At 39.1% G+C, this 22,069-nt stretch overlaps 1 protein-coding gene across 3 annotated transcripts in view; it reads right to left on the bottom strand.

The window, feature by feature from the left end:
- fbn1 (fibrillin 1) overlaps positions 1–22,069 on the bottom strand; it is a 66,847-nt gene that overhangs the window by 8,891 nt on the left and 35,887 nt on the right. For 2 of the 3 annotated variants that reach the window (XM_023953173.1, XM_023953174.1), the window contains exons 34-56: positions 21,569–21,691; positions 21,357–21,482; positions 20,156–20,278; positions 19,906–20,028; positions 19,630–19,797; positions 15,672–15,740; positions 15,457–15,582; positions 12,515–12,637; positions 12,256–12,414; positions 12,095–12,166; positions 11,892–12,017; positions 11,637–11,759; positions 10,508–10,633; positions 10,294–10,410; positions 10,084–10,209; positions 9,882–10,001; positions 9,205–9,330; positions 4,235–4,387; positions 2,542–2,604; positions 2,344–2,463; positions 2,122–2,241; positions 1,920–2,042; positions 819–950 (exon numbers count right to left, since the gene is read on the bottom strand). In XM_023953173.1, coding sequence (XP_023808941.1) covers positions 819–950; positions 1,920–2,042; positions 2,122–2,241; positions 2,344–2,463; positions 2,542–2,604; positions 4,235–4,387; positions 9,205–9,330; positions 9,882–10,001; positions 10,084–10,209; positions 10,294–10,410; positions 10,508–10,633; positions 11,637–11,759; positions 11,892–12,017; positions 12,095–12,166; positions 12,256–12,414; positions 12,515–12,637; positions 15,457–15,582; positions 15,672–15,740; positions 19,630–19,797; positions 19,906–20,028; positions 20,156–20,278; positions 21,357–21,482; positions 21,569–21,691 — 2,787 coding nt within the window. The remainder of the gene's footprint in view (positions 1–818; positions 951–1,919; positions 2,043–2,121; positions 2,242–2,343; positions 2,464–2,541; positions 2,605–4,234; positions 4,388–9,204; positions 9,331–9,881; positions 10,002–10,083; positions 10,210–10,293; positions 10,411–10,507; positions 10,634–11,636; positions 11,760–11,891; positions 12,018–12,094; positions 12,167–12,255; positions 12,415–12,514; positions 12,638–15,456; positions 15,583–15,671; positions 15,741–19,629; positions 19,798–19,905; positions 20,029–20,155; positions 20,279–21,356; positions 21,483–21,568; positions 21,692–22,069) is intronic. The other variant, XM_023953175.1, reaches the window with a different exon arrangement.

The raw sequence follows: 22,069 nt of genomic DNA, 5'->3' as shown, positions 1-22,069 counted from the left end.
TTTTTCACAGTAGCCACAGACTGATTTCATGTATGTTCTCAACCCATTTCAAACAAACTGTTCTTGATTTAATTTACGCAAATCAAAAAATCCAACAAATACAAAAAGCTTGTACATATATATATATATATATATATATATATATATATATATATATATATATATATATATATATATATATATATATATATATACATACCTATTAAACTCAAATGGGATTGACTGAAGAAAAAAAACATATTTGAAATTTCTGATACAAACATTCCCAACACTAGTGGCATACAAATATTTGTTTTACAACACATTTGCCCCCCTGATGAACTTACAACATAGCTAAGTTCCCAGGTTTAAGTAAAAATTTAGCAAAAACAGTGTAGTGCAATTTTGAGGAAAAATTTAGTCAAGATTACGTGTTTTTAATAATTAGAGAACTACCACAGCCAAGTAAAATACTCTAACCATAACAAACTATGTTACTAAGTAAAACCTCTTCAACATGGCACATTAATTAATTTACACATAGTAAATATTAACAATTGTAAAATAAATGGGGAAAAAAATAGTAGAATCCCTGCATCCTGTCTCAGTTACTGAATAAGCAATACAAATAAAATTATTACTTTTGTCTGACGTTTAAATTTAAAATAAAAGAAAACACTTTTAAATGTCACTAATTGGCAGGACAGCAATTAGCAGGTCCTCTGATTTTATATATATATTATTATTATTATTATATTTCTTGGAGAAAAGTAGATTTGCAACAAACAACTATTTAATCCTAAGAAAATACACAGTATTATATCGATAAAAAGGATCACCTATGCAGCCATCTCCACTGGGATGACGAGTGTATCCAGGAGAACAGATGCACATGTAAGTGCCGATCAGGTTCTTGCAGGTCATTCCCCTGCTGGCACAGTCGTCTATGCCGTCCTCACACTCATTCTGGTCTGGAAGACAAACATCAAGAGGTTGTTTGAAGGACTCGTTCTGTGTATGTGAATCAGTGAAGTACCGTATTTTTAGGACAATAAGTCGCAAATGTCAAAAAATGCACAAAACAGAAGAAAAATAATTATATATAAGTCACACTTTTGGTAGAAAAAAAAGTATGGGAACAAAAATGGACATTTAATCTTGAAATGCAAATCTTATTAACAGAATAGTTAACAAAAATAGAGGTAATATATGCACACTTCACTACCGAAACCATATTTAGCTTTATAAAATATAGGAGGAATCTAGTATATTAGTGGGAGGTAAAAAACAACTATTGAAATAACCATAGCATAAAGAATATAATAACAAGTCAACTAAACTCTTTATATCACTTGAAATCACTAAATATGTTGAAATTGTCCTTCTGTGTTGCTTTTATAAACTCCGCCAAGATCTATGCTTCTTCTTCGGTGTCACTGTTAGTAGTAACTACTGATACACCCTCTAGCAGTTGTTAGTTTGAAAATAAAAACATGAACCTATATAAAAAAAAACACACACACACATATAAGTCACACCTGAATATAGTGACTTAAACACCCCAAAAATATGGCAATACACTCATGATTAGACTTCAACTGTTTCATGCTAACATGGGTGAAGCTGGAAAGCTGGTGTGTTCTGTGTGGCACTCTGCACCTCACAGTGATGCTCGATGATTCTTTTTTAAATTCCTCTGTTGCTGTGGTGTCTTCTATCATTTATTAGAGAGAAGCTATAAACTCTTAGTGGTTCTAGCTTTGAGATTGTTTTAGGTTTATCGCAGACCCTTCCTAATAGTCTTTCAACTGATGGTCAAGGAACTGAACAGACACGATAAACATGTCTGCCTTCCTTAGATTAATTTTAAGCAGGGACTCCTGGTAAACATACCCTGTCTGGTTCTGTCAAAGCTGAGAATATTTAGCAACTAAAAGTACCTTTGCACATTCTCCTGTCCTCGCGGAGTACATATCCCGTGGGACATTTACACTCGTACGAGCCCACCACGTTCACACAGCGGAAGGCACACAGCAAAGGATTCTGGGAGCACTCATTGATGTCTATGCAAGAAAAAAGAAGTATCAAAAACCAGTAACAGCTGCACTAAAAATACATTTTTTCAAGCACAGTCTCACATACCTTCACAACTCATCATTGGTCCAGGCTCAAAGCCTTCATCACATGTGCACTCAAATCCTCCGATGGCATTGGTGCACGTGCCATTGCCGCAGGGATTGCCGATGTCACATTCATTTATGTCTGAATTACAATAAAGCAATAAGTAGTCGAGTAACTTCAAAAACTTGACTTAACGAGTAAAGTGGTGTGGTAGATACAGACAAGACAAAAAATAATAATAACCTATACACGTGACTCCGCTGGTATCCAGATTGTATCCTATGGGACATTCACAGCGGAAGGAGCCATCTGTGTTGATGCACTGGCCATTTACACATGGATTATTGAGGCATTCGTTAATGTCTAGAATAAAAAGATACAATTAAAAAACATTCTACAACAAGAACCCATGACAGTGTGAATTCAGTGTTGTAAAAGTACCTGTTGGATTGTCATCTTTCCCACGTTCATATCCCTCATTGGGACAAAGTACACGGTATGCTTCTGTAACCAAAAGCCATCATTTTGGGTTAAATAAACATGTAAATTCAATTTTAGGTGTAGTTTAACTTTTGCCTTTTGATGAAATACTTTAGAAGTCTAAACAACAAATCATCTGCCTGCATCTATCTCTATTTTCTGCATCTTCCTTGCTGACACCAACATCCTTCACTATAGTAATTAATCTCTTTGGTCTTCCTTTAGGCCTCTTTACCAGTAGCTTCAATTTATCTATCCATTTACCAACTCAATTACTGTCTTTCATCTAAACATGTTCAAACCTTCTCAATTTGCTTCCCAGGAATTTCTGCTGCCTCCAGCTCTGCTTCCTTCATCTTTGTCAGAGCATCTTTCTATAAACCAACTGACCACAGTTTTCTAGACATTTCCTTTCATTAATCCTGACAGTTTTTTGTCGACCATAACACTTGAAACCTTCCTCCACCTATTCCAACCTGCTTGCACCACCTCTTTCCCACACACTCAATTGTTCTGGACTAGTGAGCATAAGTACCTAAAGTCCTCCACCTTTTTCATGTCTGCTTCCGGTAACCTCACAATTCTACTTAAGTCCCTCTCATTTACTAACAGATACTTCTTTTTGCAGCTGATCTTCAGTCCTATCCTTTTCAGAGTAAAATTTCACCTCTCTAGATGTTCTCAACCCTTTACCTGCTCTCACTGCAGACCACAATGTCATCTGCAAACATTATGATCACAGAGATCCCTGTCTAACCTCATCTGTCAGTCTATCCATCACCACAGCAAACAAGAAGAAGTTCAAACCGGATCCTTGGTGCATTCCCACCTCCACCTCGAAATCCTCTGTCACACCCACAGCACATGTCACCACTGTCTTAAAGCTCTCATCCATGTCCTGCACAACTCCAAATTATTTCTCTCCTACTACAGGAAACTAATAAAGAGGACAACACAGCTTCCCTCTGTGCATTCTGTCATGGATCTACAATGCAGCTCCTTCTGACCTTCTCAGTACTTTTCCACAAGTATTTTCAAAGCAAATCTCTCAATATTTGACTATAATGCAGCAAATCTTTTTCTTGCACACAGGTGGGTTAAATTGACTCAAATATTTAAAATAATAATAATTTCTGCACCAAACCTTTACTCTAACTTTAGTTCAGTTGTAATGAATAAATTATACTTTTGCTTGGTTTATATTAGTCAAGATTGACCACTTTTTCCTGTATGTCGTAAATATTCTACATAGCAGTGTGAATTTTAGTGTTTCCAAAAAAACTAAACAAGAAGTGGCCATTTTTTCCATTAATAATCAAAATGTTATTATAATATTCATAAATACAAAACATTGTTCATACATTTATATTGTATGTGCATCTCATTTTAAAAAGTGTACACAAAAATTTGATGTTGTGTTGAAACTTTTACTTAATACTTGAATTTTTTTCTTTGTTTGAGTTACTTTTTAGATTTTTATTTGAGTAAATATTTAAATGTCAACTTTGAATTAAATATTTAAATATATTAAATTTTATATTATTATTTCAAAGTAACTACTACTATTATTCTTAATTTAGAACAATTTCTTTGTGCTATACCAACCTCCACTCAAGGAACTGTGTTTACAGTATGGAATGGGAGTAATACGCACCCTGGTCTTTAGCAGGACATAATTCACATGGATCTCCCCAACCTTGACCAGGCATCCTAGTGCAGCAGCACGCTTCCTTAGATATGTTCTGAGGCTTTGGCACCAGGCAGCGGCCATTTTCAAACTTGGTAAAACAGTAGTTCACACGAATATCTGAGAAAAAAAGCAAATAGAAACAAAATAAACAAAATTGACCCATAAGAAATGACATAATCAACATCACACTTGGCAATTATATCCATCAATCGGCAGGGTACTTCTTGAACATGTTACCAGTCCCCCAAGAGCCACAGACAGACAGACACACACACTCACTCCTACAATGTATTTTAGAGTCACCAATCAACCTATAAAACATGGTTTTGTTAATCAGAGTAAGCTTAAAGTGAATGGAGAAGTCTAACACATGCGATGGAATATCATCCACACAGACAAGACCCAGCTGGGCTTCAAACTTTTGACACAGTGAGACAACAGTGCTAACCACTTCACCACCATGCAAGCAGGCTAAAATACAGGGAAATGTTAAAGAGCACTGTTTACAACATGAGATCATACTAACAAAAACCGCTAAATATCCTTTGAACAAGTCCGTCAAAACCCATTTCAGCCAGCTGCCCATGTCAGCATTCACTGATGAAGAAATATTTTGGGGCTGGCAGGATTGTGTGATTCAGCAGACACAATCAAAAGAAGTCATAGTAAAAAAAAAAGCTATTTTCAAAAAGCCCAAAACGATCTGTGGATAAAAAATAAGGCCAGCAAATGCATCACTGCAGAAAACAGAAAAAAATGTCAACTGATCCTCTGAATTTTTTTTATTTTTTTTTCGAAGAAAGTGACTATTTGAACGTAATTTTTAAGACACATGTGGCTAATGCTGAACTTTTCTTTTGCCCACACACACCCAATATATACAACCGACAACAACATTTAGCCTTGGATGCACTTAAAATATGCGCGGGCAAAGCAGCAATGTGCATCTTGACCACACATAATTCGTGTGGTCAAAACCAATTTCCATTAGATTTGTGTTTGGTCATACGTAAATACTTGCGAATCACACCTGCCTTTTTCGCATGTGCTTTCCAGTGCTGACAATGTCCCTGAAACTGTTCGAGAAAACCTAACAAATGATGGAAGATCTAATGCTGGAGCTGAAGTTAGGGCTGTGGTCTCCTTTCCTCATATGTTAAGAAAACATAATTTGCTCATAAAGGCTTTAGACATTCGGCTGAATGTTGGGTTCCAGGGTTTTCCTCACTTCCTCAGCCAGATTGTTGTCTTATTATATCTTGAACAAAAAGTTATCAAACCAGAGCTCTTTGAATCTTGGCCATCCTTTGATTACAGGTATCAAATGCCTGATGTTAGAGCTTTTCGTGTTATGAAGGAGATCAGCCATTTCTATTGCCAGTGTGCGAAAAAACTTCCCCCGTTTTCCCTGAGCACCTGTAATCTGAATGAGACCTGATCCAGTCATCTAGTCATTACAGTCTTAGCCCAGTCAAAGGTTTTTTCCCTGCTTCCTGCAAGTTAGTTTCAGGAACTTTCTGCTGGGTATGGCTCAGTTTTTTGACAGACTACTAATCTAACAAATAAAATTGCGAAGCATGCTTGCGTTGAGGCTTTTGGAGCTGAAGACTTTATTGTAAATGTATGTCAATGCTAACATAGAGTCCCAATAATAAAAGACTAGGATTTTCTTTTTGTTCTATGCTCAGAGATTGGTATTTTCTTGCTTCAGGACTGAGCAGGCACTTCTTTGTAATGAGAAGCATATGGTTGTGCTCTCGTCTAGCACTGGCCTTTAGTGAACTCTATATAAATAAGCCGTCTTACCACCATAGATCACACATGTAGGCACAGACACACACACACACCTGGCTCAGAAGCAAAGATCACATACAAGAACACCTGGCGCTGTAAAGAGAGCGTCAGAGTGTTACTTTCCACCATTTAACCCATTTGTCAGCCTTTTGATTGAGGAGATGGATGTTTTGTCTGTGCACAGCTGGTGTGAAGTAGATGTCAGCACAGGCAGATCCACCATAATACCACACCACAAAAATATCTGGTGAAAATTAACGTTTCAGAATGTAAAACATAATTTTACAACCAAACAATTTGACAAATTATGATTTGGACAACAGTATAAATGTTGATGGAAGTGTGGAACATAGCCTTGACTCAAATAGAAAACTGCAACAGCTTTAACTGATAATTTACCAATAATTGGAGAGTCATGGCAGTCAAGTAGGAGTACACAAATAATTTTGAACTAAAATGATGCAAGAAGTTTTCTATTGCGAATATGGAGATGCTAATGCATGCTTTTATCATGAGTAAAGTTGATTATTGTAACGCCCTGCTTGCCGGTCTTCCAAAAACAAACATTAGGAACCTTCGGCTTCTCCAGAACTCTGCTGCACGAGTTCTTACAAAGACCAGGAGGCGAGCCCACATCACCCCAATTTTAAAATCCCTGCATTGGCTCCCCATATGCTTTAGGATTGATTTTAAGATACTTTTAACCGTTTTGAAATGTCTTAACGGTCTTGCGCCTTCTTATTTATCAGATCTTTTAGTAAGATATGAACCCTCGCGGACCCTGAGATCCTCTGGCACTGGTCTGTTGACCATTCCAACTGTAAAAACTAAAAACTATGGAGATGCTGCATTTCAGCACTATGGCCCCCGTTTGTGGAACAGTCTGCCGGAGGACCTGAGAGCCGCAGAGAGCATTGATGCTTTTAAGAAAAGGCTTAAGACCTATCTTTTTAACCTGGCTTTTAGCAAATTTTTTACTTCTTTTATTTATTTATTTATTCAGTTATTTATTTATATGTACTTTTTAATTTTATTTTATTTATTTATCTATCCATTTTATCTTGTTTTATGAACTTGAACCTGATTTTTAACGTGTTATTTTAATTAACCTTATCTTAATGTTTTATTGTTTTTATCAATATGTTTACTTTTTTATTCTCATTTTTATTCATTTTTATTTCCGGTGCTTCCTCAGCTGGAACCTCTCCCTCTGGGTCGGCTGCCGTTCAGCCACTGCAGCTCTCAATGGGGACCTGCATCACCGCTTAGCTGTGGTGGAGCGGTCCCCGCCTGTGATGCTGCATTTGGCTGTCTATGCGGCTGTTCACGGAGGGGGAGGTTCCAATTATTAGCGTTTCCTGCATCCTGTTTTTGTGCTCAGCCTATTTCTCATTGTCCTTGCCATCACTTAAGGGGTGGGAGGTGTGAAAGGAGTGGGGGGCTAGGTACGGGGAGGGGGGCCCTATTTATTTATTTATTTTTATTTTATTTATTTTTAATTCGTCAATGCTTGTTTTTATATTTTGTTGTGTTTTAATGTAAAGCACTTTGTGTTATATTTTTATATGAAAAGTGCTTTATAAATAAAGTTTGATTTGATTTGATTTGATATAAATATCTACCCAAACATTCATTTTCTAAAATTGGTGATCTGTGGAAGTCTTCTCTGGCTTTCTTTCTCATAGGCAGCACACATCTTAAATAGGGACATTTTAGTCATTTTGAACTGTGGTAGTGGGGTGGTGTGGCCTGAGTAGGTTCACATCTACCTTTACAGAGAGTGAGGCAGCAGCTGGGATTTGAACCAAGACCTCCTAGATATGTATTAATCACTGTTGCCAACACACAGCCTCCAATGTAATACATTAAAAGAAAATCATTTCTGGGGTGCCAAAGTCATACGGACTGTAATCCTTCTTTGCCAACAAACACTACTCATTAAAATGAAGCCAATTGTTGGTTAAAATTAAGAACATTTATGATAGAAAAGGTGCTGACTAGGCTCACCACCTCACCTCATGGGGTTGCCAGAAGAATTCAGCTCTCTAGAACACCAAAGTCAGTGTAGAGAAGCTTAAGATGAGCCGCAGCCCAGACTGGCTCCCATATATGACAATAGGTAGTTGCATTCTTTGTGGTTGTATCTGAATTCAGTCACCAACCACTACTTAGAGCACTGTAAAGTGTGTTCGCCATTTTTTTAGAGCTGTACAAATTACCGTAACAATTCCAAACTCAGTGTTTTAGAAACTTCCCAGAAGTCTCTGCAAAAAATCAACAACCCAAAAAACTGTTTGGATCAATACTCACCAGATTGGTGAATTTAGAACACAGAGCATTGCTTTCAAAGAATGTTTCATAAGAATTTTTTTTCTTATAAATAGTAATTTTTTATAAACCATCCAAGTTTTCATTTTCAAGACACGATGCATCTGTAAATAGTCTTATTAAAATTTCCTATTTATTAGATTTTTACTTTATCTTACTCTTAAACTAGACAGTCCCGCACTATATAGTTTTTTTAGTAGTTAGGAAGTAGGGAGGGGATTTGGACATATGCTGTGTCTTTCTTTTCCTTACAAAGACTGATCTTTAAAAGGCATGATGGATAAAAGAGGATTTACAATCAAAAAATGTTCTTTAAGTTCAGGGGATTCACTTTGGTTGAGAAACTTTGAACCCTTTAACTGACAATGTAACTCCCTTTCCACCCAGCTCCTCCAGTTTCTCCTTCAACCTTCAGCCAAGCATTTCTAAGACTTCAGAGAAAAGTGAAATGCAAACTGTAAACTGCCTCACTGAACTGATGAAGTCATCACTTCAGTGTTTGGAGAGGGAACTCCCTAGCAGGAGGCTCAGCGTGCCCCCACCCAACATTAAAACGCACATATTGCAAGCACATAAACACACATAAAAGTGAGGAAATGGAAAAGCGATCTGCTCAGAGCCACCCTTGGCCTTGTTGAGGCAGCAACACTGAAACCAGCTGGAACAAAGTGTGCTATCATGAAAGAGGTGGAAAAGTCCAATGCCACTGCCTGCTGGCTGGTGTCCACTTGGCACTTTAAAATTAATGCATAAGATACTTTTATAGTTTCTTTTTCTCCTTCTACTTAACCCACACAAGCGCTCACAATTACCTAAACATCTGCGTCCGGAGGCAGAGAGCTGGAAGCCTTCAGGACACTGGCATGTGAAGCTGCCCTCAGTGTTGGAGCAGGTTCCAAATGTGCAGATTTCAGGCGACTGAGAGCACTCGTCAATATCTGAAGAGAAAAAGCATCGTCCACATTTACAAATTAATAGCATGCATTTTTCTCGTAACTTTCCCAAGTGCTGGGATTGTGTTTAACTACATTCTATCAGATTATAATACAAGATGACATAAAAAGCTAATGGAAAGCAGGAAGGCTTATTGTCTGGGACAGACTCAGTATAAAGTGTTTCTTAGCCTATCTAGTCTAAATCTAAATGAACAGCTGCTGCTTCTGCTCCCAAGCAGTTCATTGCTATTCCTCCATGTTTCCAGGAACAGAGCACAAAGCAGGAATGAACCTAAGTCTGCTGAATATCTCTTCATCTGCCTCGCTGTTTAAACAATCCAAGTGTTCCTGGCTCAGACTCACTCACGTGTGTAGAGAAGAAAAGGGGTGTGTGTGTGTGAAGTTAGGGGCGGGATACTTTCTTCTCCCTAAAGTTTGTTTATCCTGAGGTTTGCACAAGAATACATACAAGTTTTGCATGCAAGCAGATGTTTTCTTTGTCACTTTTTAAAATGTTTTACTCTTTTAAATAATGCCCATTTTCACAGATATACCTTCACATGTTTCTTCATGCAGGTAATAGCCTGGTGGACAGATACACCTGTAAGATCCATCCATGTTCACACAAGTTCCTGCACCACATGTGCCTGGATTCACTGCACATTCGTTGATATCTAAGAGAGAACAAATATGCACATGATCAAAGAAAATGAGCTGTCCAGCTGGCAAAAAACAGAAACTATAGAAAGAGCTTACCTGTACAAACTCTGCCATCTAATGTCAGCTCATAGCCATCATTGCACACACACAGGAAACTTCCCACAATGTTCCTGCAGTTGCCATTTCGACACAAGCCCCTCTGAGTCGAACACTCATCAACATCTGTGGAAATACATCCAACAGTAAGTCAAACCTGCTGCAGCTTTCTCACACCTCCCTTTTTTCTCTTCTTACAGTTTCACGCACCTATGCAGTCACCGTTGTGCGAGTTCTGAAAGCCAGGGTAACACAGACAGTTGTAGGATCCCAGGGTGTTCTTACATGTTCCATTTCCACACGGCTGCCTCTCGCACTCGTCCACATCTGAAACACCAGAAAAGCCTCACAGTTCCACATCGACTGATGCATTTTGGTCAGCTAAGGGGGCACATGGAGGCAAACAGAAACCAACATGGCTTACCAACACACATGGACTGGTCCCTGGTTGTTTTGTAGCCATTGGGGCAGACGCAGCGATAGCTTCCTAGTATGTCAATGCACTGCCCGGGGTTGCAGATGCCAGGGTTCTCATTGCACTCATTACGATCTAGAAACAAAATAACAATACTAATAATGATAAAGAAAAGTTTTAAAATTCCGATCCAATAGATCATGTTGCTCTCTTAAGTTGCAATTTCAACTTCTCCGTAATTTTCATCCGCTTGTCTGTAAAGCTCAGTACAAAAAGATACATGAATCTACATGATCATATATGTTGACCCACTTCTTCCTTACCCACCAACAAACAGACAAAGAATCGGCATTCAGGTCAAACAAAAATTACTTATCAGCATGGCAAACACATTTCTGGACTGTGAAAGTAATGGAAGTATTAAAAAATATATTGGAGTTACATAAAATGTACAAAAGAGACCAAAAAAAACCTTTAAAGAAAAAACTTGAATATAACACTAGAAGGTAAAGTATTTACCATTGACAATAATGTGGAACTTTTACTGTCTAGGAACAAACTTTTGCATTCTGAACATAGTGAAGTACTTGCAAGATGCCCATTAAATTGTTTTCTATGTTTACCCCAAAATACTTGAGTTGCCTGTGGTGTCCCTGTAGCAGGTCACTGTGACTGCCAGTAAAAGTCGTGTTTTTATCTCTGAAGTCTCGACCTGTTTTGTTCACACTGGTCACAAGAAAAGCAGGAAGCAAAACAGGATGTTGATCTAACTTTTGCTTATCGTTAGGACTCTCCGGACTGACAGCAACATGTTGCAGATATGCTGGTGCACATGTTTAACAGCTCTACAAATGCTTTGCATTCCCCCATTCTTCATAACAAACCCAACCAAATTGCCCCGGAAACATCTCAGAAGCTTCATTTACAGCATAAATGTGGGGGCTAGGTGTATTATCCTCTAGTTTTTGTCAAATGTTTTTACCTGCTCTTATTAATTTCAGCAGGTTCCTTGCATATTGTGACTAATTAGCTGCAGACTGAATAGACACTGGCAACTAAGCATCACTATAACAGTTTCATCCAAGCAAAGCTACAACTCTTAATACATTACAGTAGAGACGATAGCTGAGTGGCTTACCTAGACACTGCCCAGTGGGGGTGAAACGAAATCCATGTTCACACTCGCAACGGAAGCTTCCGGGCATATTCAAACAGTTTGCATTTTGTTGGCACACCGGACCATTCTGACACTCATCAATATCTGATTATGAAACAGAGGCGTTACAACACATTTATTCAGAGACGCTAACCAGCCTTAAATTATGTTTTTTTTAAACACAAGTTTGTTTGTTTTTTCAGAAAATAACTTTTTATAGGACCTAAATACCTTTACCTTCACAAATTAGCAGTTTATCATTGTAGATGAAGCCAATGGGACACTCGCATCTGAAGCTGCCAATCATGTTGATGCACACTCCATTCTCACACACTCCTGGGATCTCCCTGCACTCATCGATGTCTGAAGAAAAAGATAAAAAGACATGTTAAAAAATGTCCAACCTTATATCACGCGAGGTTTGAAAGATGAAATCTCACCAATGACCCGTCCAGTTGTGATGTCGATATAATACCCGGGTCTTTCACTGCCACACAAGATCGCAAATTCATCTGAGGGAGTAAAAAGTATGAAAACAGGAGAGCTAATGCTGCAGTCTTTATACTCCACAGACTGTCCTTTAGCATGTGGGAGACCTCACCAGTGCTGGGAACGGGACACTGTTCACATGGTTTGTTCCAAGCACGTCCGATGTTGTAGGAGCAACAGCACATTTTTTTGGTCATGTTAAAAGTGAGCTCCCCATCGCATGTCCCATTGTCCAAGTAAAAGTTTCTGTAGCAGTAGCTCTTCCTCATGTCTGTGCATAAGCAAAAAAAATAACAGTCAGACATCTGTTTCTGCATGACGGTGATATACTGTTGGTCTGTACAGTCAGTCAAAGAAACCTTCAGGCCTACCCATGCAGTTGTTCCCTCCATTGACGGGCATGTAGTCAGCAGGGCAGATGCAGGTGTAATTTCCGATGGTGTTGTAGCACTGGCCTGGACCACAAATTCCTGGATGTTCACATTCATTAATATCTGCAATCAGAGAGACAAAGGAAAATGGATGCATGGGCTTTACATTCCATTTAACCATATGGTACGTGAGATATACAAGCATTTGATGTGTTTGCAACTTTCAAAATACAGTGGCTTCCAAAAGTGTTCATATTTGAACTTCTCCCCATTTCCTCACATTATGACCACAAACATAAATATATTTTATTGGAAGTTTATGTGAAAGACCAACACAAAGTGGCACACAATTGTGAAGTAGATAGAAAACTCTGAAAGAGTTCAATTTTTTTAAAACAAAATAATCTGAAAAGTGCAGTAAAGTATTCAGCCCTCTTTTCTCTAAGTGCATCCAATTGACTTCAGAAGTTGCTTGATAATTGGTGACTGATCAAATGCTGACTCAATGACTAAATAGAGTCCACCTGTGTGTAATTTAATCTCAGTACAAATATAGCTGTTTTTTGACAGTCTCTGTGGTTTGTCAAGAGAATATTGGGGAGAAAATAGCATCATGGAGTCCAAGGAACTCCATAAAAAGTTATGGAGAAATTTAAAGCAGGGTTAGACTAAAAAAAGATTTCCCAAGCTTTTAACATCCCACGAACCAATGTCTATCATCTGCAACTGGAAAGAGTATGGCACAACTGCAAACCTACCTAGATGTGGTCGTCCACCTAAACTAACAGGCCGAACAAGGAGAGCACTGATCAGAGATGCAGCCAAGAGGCAAGTGGTGACTCTGGATGAACTGCAGAGATCTACAGCTCAGGTGGGGGAATCTGTCCATTGGACAACGATCAGTCGTGCACTGCATAAATCTGGACTTTATGGAAGAGTGGCAAGAGGAAAGCCATTGTTAAAAGAAATCCACAAGAAGTCCCATTTGGAGTTTAACATAACACATGTGACTGACCCAGCAAACATGTGGAAGAAGGTGCTCTGGTCAGATGAGACCAAAATTGAACTTTTTGACCTAAATGCAAAGCGCAATGTGTTGCGGAAATCTAACACTGCACATCAGTCTGAACACACCATACCCACTGTCAAACCTGGTGGTGGCAGCATAATGCTCTGGGGCTGCTTCTCTTCAGCAAGTCCAGACCTAAATCCAATCGAGAATATGTGGCTGATCTGAAATCTAGAAGATGGAAGATCTGAAAATAGCTGTTCCCAAACGCATGCCATCTAATCTACGGTAACAGCTTGAATTGTTTTGCAAGGAAAAATGGGCGAATGATTTCAGTATCTAGATGTGCAAAGCTGGTAGAGACATACCCCAAAAGACTTACAGTTGTAATTGCAGCAAAAGGTTCAACAAGGGATTGACTCAGAGGGGCTAAATACTTTAGCACACTTTTGCAAGATTTGACCCATTTGGAAATAGCTGGACTGAATTGGATTATAACAATTATAACAGTCATAATTAATAAAGCTCAGTCTGATATTTTCTGTTTTTATGTAGCGGTTACCCTGCGACAGACTGGCGACCTGTCCAGGGCAAACCCCTGCCTTCGCCCACAAGTGGCCGGGATAGGCTACGGCAGCCCCGTGACCCCGAAAGGGATTAAACGGAATAGAAAATGAATGAATGAATATAGCGGTTAAATACAAAGTTGGTTATGCATTGAAACTTTGTAAATAAATTAAATTGAAATATTATATAAATTTGATATTTATGTATTAAGTAGGATCCAGACATGGTAGCATTTAAAGCCCATTACATGGGATTAACCAACAACAATTTAGGATTCTTGAGTATAAAAAAGTCAAATTAAATAGTCTTTTATACTAGATTTTTTGAATGTCTTATGTTAATTAATGTACTATGGGGTGGCCATTGTGCAGTGGTAGGGCAGTCAACCTCTGATCGGAATATTACAGGTTGGATTCCCGCTTTGCCCGCCCATGTGTCAAAGTGTCCTTGGGCAAGACACTGAATCCTACCTTATCTCTGGTGGAAGGTTCGCGCCAGTGTTAGGCAGCAGAGCCGCCATCAGTGTGTGGATGTGTGTGTGAATGGGACTGTGACTGCAAAGCGGTCTGGGCCTTTCAGAATGGCCATTTACAAGAAATCAGCTAAGCTACAGACCTGCCATTTTCCCCCTCTATCACAGAATCAGCTTTATGTCAGATAAATGACAAGGATAGTTTGTTTGGTTTGTAAAATATCTAACTGAATGGTTAAAAAATGGTTGAATCATAAAATTCCCAGAACTATCAATGTTATGAAATTTTTTGTCAATAAAGGTTTTGCTCTGAATTCTGGAATGTGAATTGAACTGGAATTCCCATTATTGCTGGTAATGGGTTCTTTGTGTGTTTTTAGAATTTTCGTTTTACCAGCATCACTGCACCACAGCAAACACAGCACTTAGTTCTTTCTACCCAGCTAACAAAAAATGACTAGACTGGTCCTCATGCCAACAATCACACACCAATTAAAATGCCTCTAGCCAGATGTCTCTCACCAGGCCTTATCCTCCTCCTTCTCTACTCTCTGGTTCTGTTTCTTCTAGTCCAACACTCTTGTTTTTCAGAGTATTTCCTTAAGGAGGGGCCAACCACATCAGAGCCTGACCCTTCTGCACACATCATCCTTTCTGACACACGGGAACTGGAGTAGACATATCTTAGAACAGAGTGAGGTTGAGGAGATCTTGTCTTTTTTACTCTCTGTGCTTTTCCCCTTTTCTCCATGTGTCTGAAAATGAAGAGCTCAACAGATGGACTCGATTTCCTTTCCACAGAAACATCCCAGGGCAAGAAATCGAGGGGGATAGGTCACCCGTGTCTTTATGTGGTTGTGAGGCAACACATAGATGCAAGCTAGTGATTAATACCTTCACACACTCTGGTGTCCAGGTTGAGGGAAAAGCCTCGGGGGCATTCACACTGGAAGCTACCGAAGGTGTTGATGCACTGCCCGCCCTGGCACAGTCCCGGCAGTTCCTGACACTCATTGATGTCTGCAACCGAAAAAAACCCCAGTAATGTTAAGTTGTGTGCCTGTGTGTGTCTATAATTGCGCACACAGGATCCCATGTCCCTGTCTGACCTTCCAGTATGACAGTAATGGGGTTGGGTCTGAAGCCTTCTCCTCCAGGACACAGCGTCTTGTACCCAGCTGCAACACAGAAGAGCAAAATCACAGTAAACAACTAAGAAAGTTCACACAAAACCAAAATCAAGTTTTGGTTTTTATGGTTGCATGGTGTTGACACTTTTAATGCAAACAAATGGATAATCCCTGACAATGGATGAAATTATCCTTTTTTTTTTGCCTGATCCTCTTCACCGGAAAAGACTACTCACTATAATAATGTCAAAAGAAATAGTTTCTGCTTTTGTCACCCAAACTAAAATTTCTTGAAAAGGATTAGTCACTGCTTGTGATGATATGAACCATCTGTAGGCAATCAAGCTGGAAAAGGTTGTCTCATGTTTACCAGCTAACTCTGATCGCATGACAAGAAAAGGCAACATGTGAGTCTATTTGTTGGAAGGAGGGTTGACTCATGTCTCAGGAGGCTTTATAATGTCACTGGTCACTGTCACAGAAAGAGAAAACCTGAAAGCACTTTAAAAGGAATTAGAAGCAGGACAGTTTATTCTACGTTGTACAAAAAAACAGCTATCAGAGTTGTCACCCTGGAATTAGTGTGAGTCAGAGTTACGCTCAAGTGTTCGGCCTAACTTTTAGAAATGGAAACTATCTGATCCTCCAGCTTTAAAAGCTTCCATTAGTCTCTGCTAGAATCCGTTCACCTTTAGTTATGCAAGATGAAGTAAAAAGCAAGAAACTCAGTTTTTGCTGCAACTAAAAAATGAAAGAACAATATTCAGGTATGCATCTGAGTTACATGGCATGAAAACGATACAAATAGTTAAATAAAAGCTTTGATTATTGCTGTTGGTAAAAAGCAAACGGAGTCAGAGACAAAACAGGGTCAGGAAATCAGAAGATAAGGTTGGGATGTAACGCTCAGTAATGCAGGCAGAGTGGCACAAACAATACTTTGCACTGAGTGAGGCTCAGTACAGTGCTACAGTGTACTATGAGTGATTGCACATGAGAGTCAGGTGTGTGGTATCCAGACACTGGGGGTTGCTGGGAGATGTTTTTAGAACTCTGGAAATGGTTCCCGCTGGTGACCAGAGCGGGAGACAGAGTTCTGACGTCTGACACTTGGTCAAAATCTGATTTTGTTGATAGTGGTTAAAAGATGAACGTGAAAAAACAACTCCAATGAAAATCGTGCTTTTGGTGTTTTTAATATGTTCTTGTGGCATTTGTCTCATGATGGAGGACTTATATGAAGAAAATTAAGATTTAAGTGTCTGAGAATTTCTTTGATCAAATCGTGGTTAAACATGAGCAGATTAAAAAAAAAGCATTTTGAAAAAAAGCTTATAGTTGTTACATAAAATCTACAATTAGCGGGCCACAAGCTCCCTGCTCTGCTCTGTTCTGATGTATCTAGTTGCAGACATGTACATCTTTGTTTTCCTCCTCCGAGCTGGCATCTGGGTGAAAACTGTATGGCTGGATAGCTCCAATATAGCTTACCATTTTTGTTGCACAGGTAATGTTAGGTTGGGGCAGTGGCGGTTCTACACTAACTTACTCCCTGGGCGAGTAACCCCACCAGCGCCCCCCCCGCACACATACAAAATTTGACAACATCCTGTTGTGTTCCCTATCTTCTATTTAGCCATTTTACTCAAAAAATGCATGAATTTTCTAGACTCGTATTACAGGGGGGTCAAACTCAGTCACACAGGGGCCTAAGTTAAAAACACGCTTAAGGTTTTGGGCCGAAGAAGATAAACTTACTGAACACACTAAAGCTAAACTTTTAAACCTTTTAAACTAAACTTTTTGAACATAAATATGAATAAAAACAGGAACATTAATCCAGAATAACTCAAGTTAAACCTTAAATAACTTGTAATATTTTGCTCTCCATAGAAATATATTCTGTCAAAATTATCCAAATATGAACATGCTGCAGGACAAAACAAAGAAAGCCTGGAAATATTAATAAGAAATTACAAATCAAATAATTCCTTTTTTTTTGCTCTTTTATCATTTTTTAGAGCATTTTTTTTAGAGCTGGACTCCTGCTTCATTTTTAGCAATAATTTCTTAATGTGAGACGTCCTGTGTGTGTCTTTGTGAAATATATCAGAGGGATTAGATCTAAAAAATAAAACTTATTGTGATTAATATGTTTAGGTCTTATAAAACATTAAAGACTAAATCTTAGAACTCATCAGTGGGATTACTCCAAAAATATTTGGCATTTCCCTAAATTTGTGCAACACCAACAGTAGAAATCCTCCAAAAAAACTCAATCCATAAAAAATGGTCTGCGCTCATCCCCCCTCCCCCTCCCCTTCCCTCTGACACACGCGGCTCCGTCTCTATGACGGGAGGCGCAGCTGCGGCTCAGAGTTGATTGTCAGATAGAAAAAGACTCCCAATCATCTGTTAGTGTGATTCAGCCAGCCACCAGCGAATTGCGCTCCCCTCTCGAGTTTTTTGACTTATGTTCCAAACACCACCGCAAAGAGGTGTGGCCGCAAGCGTCTTGCAGCAGAGGGCGGTGGTCACGTGCGCATCGGGTCTGCTGTGTCGGAGCAAAGAATTGTGGGAAATAATCCCCATTGCCTGCTTTTGTCGAAATTGGGTTGAGCACGGGTGTTTGTTCTGCCTAATTCCTTTTCATGTGCCTGTTTTACATTGATTCACTCTGAGGTATCCTTTTTTTTTTTTTTTTTTTTTTGCACCTTAAGTGTGAAGAGGACATAGGACGAAGACATTCTTAAGAGTCTGATGTGTCAAAACAAAAGCATTAAGTGTCGGCTGCTGAAGCAACTTCAAATTAAAAGCTCCAAGCTGCCTCTTTGATTATAGCAAGTTAGCACATTATGTGTAACGCATCAGGCACGGCAAATGCCGCCCCCTGAAAAGTGCCGCCCTGGGCGACCGCCCACATCGCCCATATCAAAAACCGCCACTGGGTTGGGGTTGCGTGAGGCTGTAAGCCTCAGCATTTGTAAACAAAGGGATGTCGGGAAGTCAGGGCAGGCTTTTTCTGCGCCAACAGTCGGCCCACAACTCAAAGGCAAATTTCTAATAAACTACTGTTGCTCTGACAAAACAATTATATGTCCAAGCAGAAGACACAGAATTTTTAGATTTTGCCGAAAGCGCCATGATCATAATTAAAAGACCACTGGGAACGCTTTCACAATAGATCAAAAGATGATCGGAATGGGACTTAAAGTGACCACACAAGCAGTTAGACATCAAATCTCCATAAATTCTGAATGCTGCCTTTATTTAATGATCCATGGTCATGCACAATGAGCCAAGGGTTGTTCAGAAATGAGTTCCTCTTGATATGACTATTAATCAGAACATTGTTTTGGGAAATGGGGACATTTTTAAGTAATTTTTGCAAACTTGCGGAAAAAACAAGTTTCAAAAAGTTTCAAAACTGTGGCTTTAGAGAAATAAAACAAGGGAGATTTAAAGGTGGAGGAGCACTACCTCCGCTCACTCAAACCAAGCTGGTGACCTTTCAGCATAAAATGTGCATGCATTCTCTGCATTTTTGGCTTGTTTGGGGGTATTTTTCCTGCTTCCACATGTACTGTTGCATGTGGATTTCAGATGAAGATCTAAATCTCCTTTTCCACAAAGATATTTGATCTGCTTGAGCAACCCACATTGAGATGAAGCTGATTCTTAAAATGTTTGAATAGAAAATAAAATAAACAAATAAAATCTAGAAATGATTCTTCTTAGAAGCAGCTTTCTATGAAATAGTTTTCCAACAATTGACTTAAAACATTTAACAACAGTTTAGCTGTGGTGGCCAGCAAGTGCGTTTTACACCCCCAACTGAGCCTTCGCGTTTGCTCTGTACTTTTGACAAGAAACAACAAACATAGCAATTTTACAGAGCCAAAAATTAAAGGGAAATAAATCATTTCAATGTGCTCACTTGAGTTAACATGAGGACATGCTTCGCATGGAGATCCCCAGCCAGCGCCCTCAGAGCAGCAGCAGGATGCCTTGGAAACTCCAACTCCAATCTCTTGGGAGCAGACATAATTCTCTGATGCATCTCCCCGAGCGAGAACGTTCAGGTAGCAGCTCCCAGAGCGAATGTCTACACGCATACAAACATACATTTATTTCTGAGCAGCCATTGTCTTAGACCATTAGACGTAGAGAGCAAACATTTGTCCCTGTGCATTTGAGGACAGTTGAGTCTCACCTACACAGCCCACTCCTGTGGGGTTGAGTTCAAAATCGGGTGGGCAGTTACAAAGGTAAGTTCCCGGGATGTTGACACAGATTCCATTAATGCAGGTGGTTGGGTCTGCACATTCATTTATATCTAGAAAAACAACAAATGAATGAACAAAATATTTTCATATATTTCACATCCTTTCAATAGTCGATTAATAAATTCCATTTCATTAAGTGTCATTTTTTCTTTTTTCATTTTGTCAGTCGTCCATTACCTGTGCAGTTGCCTCCACTCGTGTCTCGTTCATAACCAATGTTGCATTCACATCTGAAAAGTCCTGGGAGGTTCTGGCAGCGTCCATTGACACAGATGTCTGCGAAGATGCATTCATCTATGTCTGCAGCAGAAACAGAGGGAGAAGAGCGGCTGTGAGGGGCTTGTAGCAGTCAGCAGTTTTTATTTTAGCATACAAACATGAAAGTTCAAGGAGTTTCTTTTCCTTTTGTATTGCTTCACCGAAATGATGAGTTTTTCATAACCTACTCTATGTTGCATCGTGTTGCTAACTACCAATCAGACAAGGTTTGTGATGCCCATGCCATTGTGATGAATTGGGGCTTTTTCCCTTTTTTTTCGTGACAGTACGAAACTTTAAAGATGTGCGTGTTTACAGACGAACTGTACCATCAAAAGCACCTGCGAAGCAGCATCTGTGTTTCTTCACTTAGTGACTTGACGTTTCTTTCAACTTGTCAGGCGTCTATGTATCATCAGGGTTTATTTGCTGCTCTGATTATTGTGGTTTAGAACTCTGTCTATCACTTGGGGGTTTGACAAACATCTGTACATCCAGGAATGTTCCTGGAATGTGTGTGAAAACCATTCATCTCAAAGAAATACGTAAAGAAATAGAATATAATCAAGATTGGATAGTAAAAAAAATATATTTTAGATGAATGCTGCATGGTTTTTCTTTTACTAATCTGCTTTGTTTGTATAGGTGTTTGAAATAAGACATTTATTCGCCCTGAAAAATGTCTTACAGGCACTAGCACCTTCTGCATCAACTCAGAGAAATTAGCTATGCAGAAACAACAGCATCGAAAAAATAAGTCAAATTATAAAAAATCGATCCAGATGCTGTTTTGAAGTCATAATTTTTATTTCCACTTTGATATAACTATAAGCACTTATTGATCAACTGTTTGTCCTTCATTCAATGCATTTAACATATTAAACAAATAGAACAGTAGTTACATAGTATAACCTCCAAATTTTAAGACTTCTATTTTAAATCAAAAGTAAATTGAAAATGAGGCTTCAAGATGGAGAGCACATGCTGAACTTCCTGTGTTCAGCATGCTTCTTTTCAGATGGATCCTTTTTCATACAGGAAACACTAAACACCAGACTTTTTTTAGATGCTGGGATATATTTAGGAGTTTAAGGAACAGCAACAGTGAGCAATGCCTTACCCTCGCAGGCTTTGCCATCAGCCGTGGTGATGAAGCCCATGTCACATTCACATCTGAAACCTCCGGGTAGATTCAGACAGTGGCCATTTTCACACAGGTCGCTGTTTTCTGCACACTCATCGCTGTCTGAAGTGGACGTCACACGTGCACAGTTCTTAAACACAATACGTGCTCCAAGGTAAAAGTAGAACTAAATGTTTTGTTTGTGTGACCTGAGCAGAAGAATCCATCTCCAAAGTACCCCTCCTTGCACACACAGCGATAGGAGCCCATGGTGTTCTGACATTCTGCATTGTTGTTGCATGAGTGTGTGCCATTCGAGCACTCATCCAGGTCTAGAATAAAATGTTAATGAAAGTATGATTAAAATTATCAAACATTTCAAGAAGGAACAAAGTTGTATAGTTCATGTTCTTACACTTCTGATACTATGTTCACACCTGGCTCGGAAATGCGTGTTCATTCATCCACTTCCAATTGAAAGTCTAAGTAAACACACATAAATGCGCGTTTCGGGCTTATGCGTTCTCTCGCATTTGCATGTTTTTAAGTCTGTTTTCAGGCTGTGCGTACAAACGCGTGGCCATTGAACTTGCGTCAAAAGTTAAACCAGGTTGAACTTTGACCAATCAGGGACTTGAATTTGGTAGTGACATATGGGTAGTGTCGTTTTCAAAACATGCAAGTATCAACCATTTGAAAATTGATCGTGG

The sequence above is a fragment of the Oryzias latipes genome, chromosome 3, assembly GCF_002234675.1.
Source record: "Oryzias latipes chromosome 3, ASM223467v1".
Taxonomy (NCBI): domain Eukaryota; kingdom Metazoa; phylum Chordata; class Actinopteri; order Beloniformes; family Adrianichthyidae; genus Oryzias; species Oryzias latipes.
The sequence above is the reverse complement of the archived record's forward strand: the minus strand, read 5'-3'. Positions and strand labels throughout refer to the sequence as shown.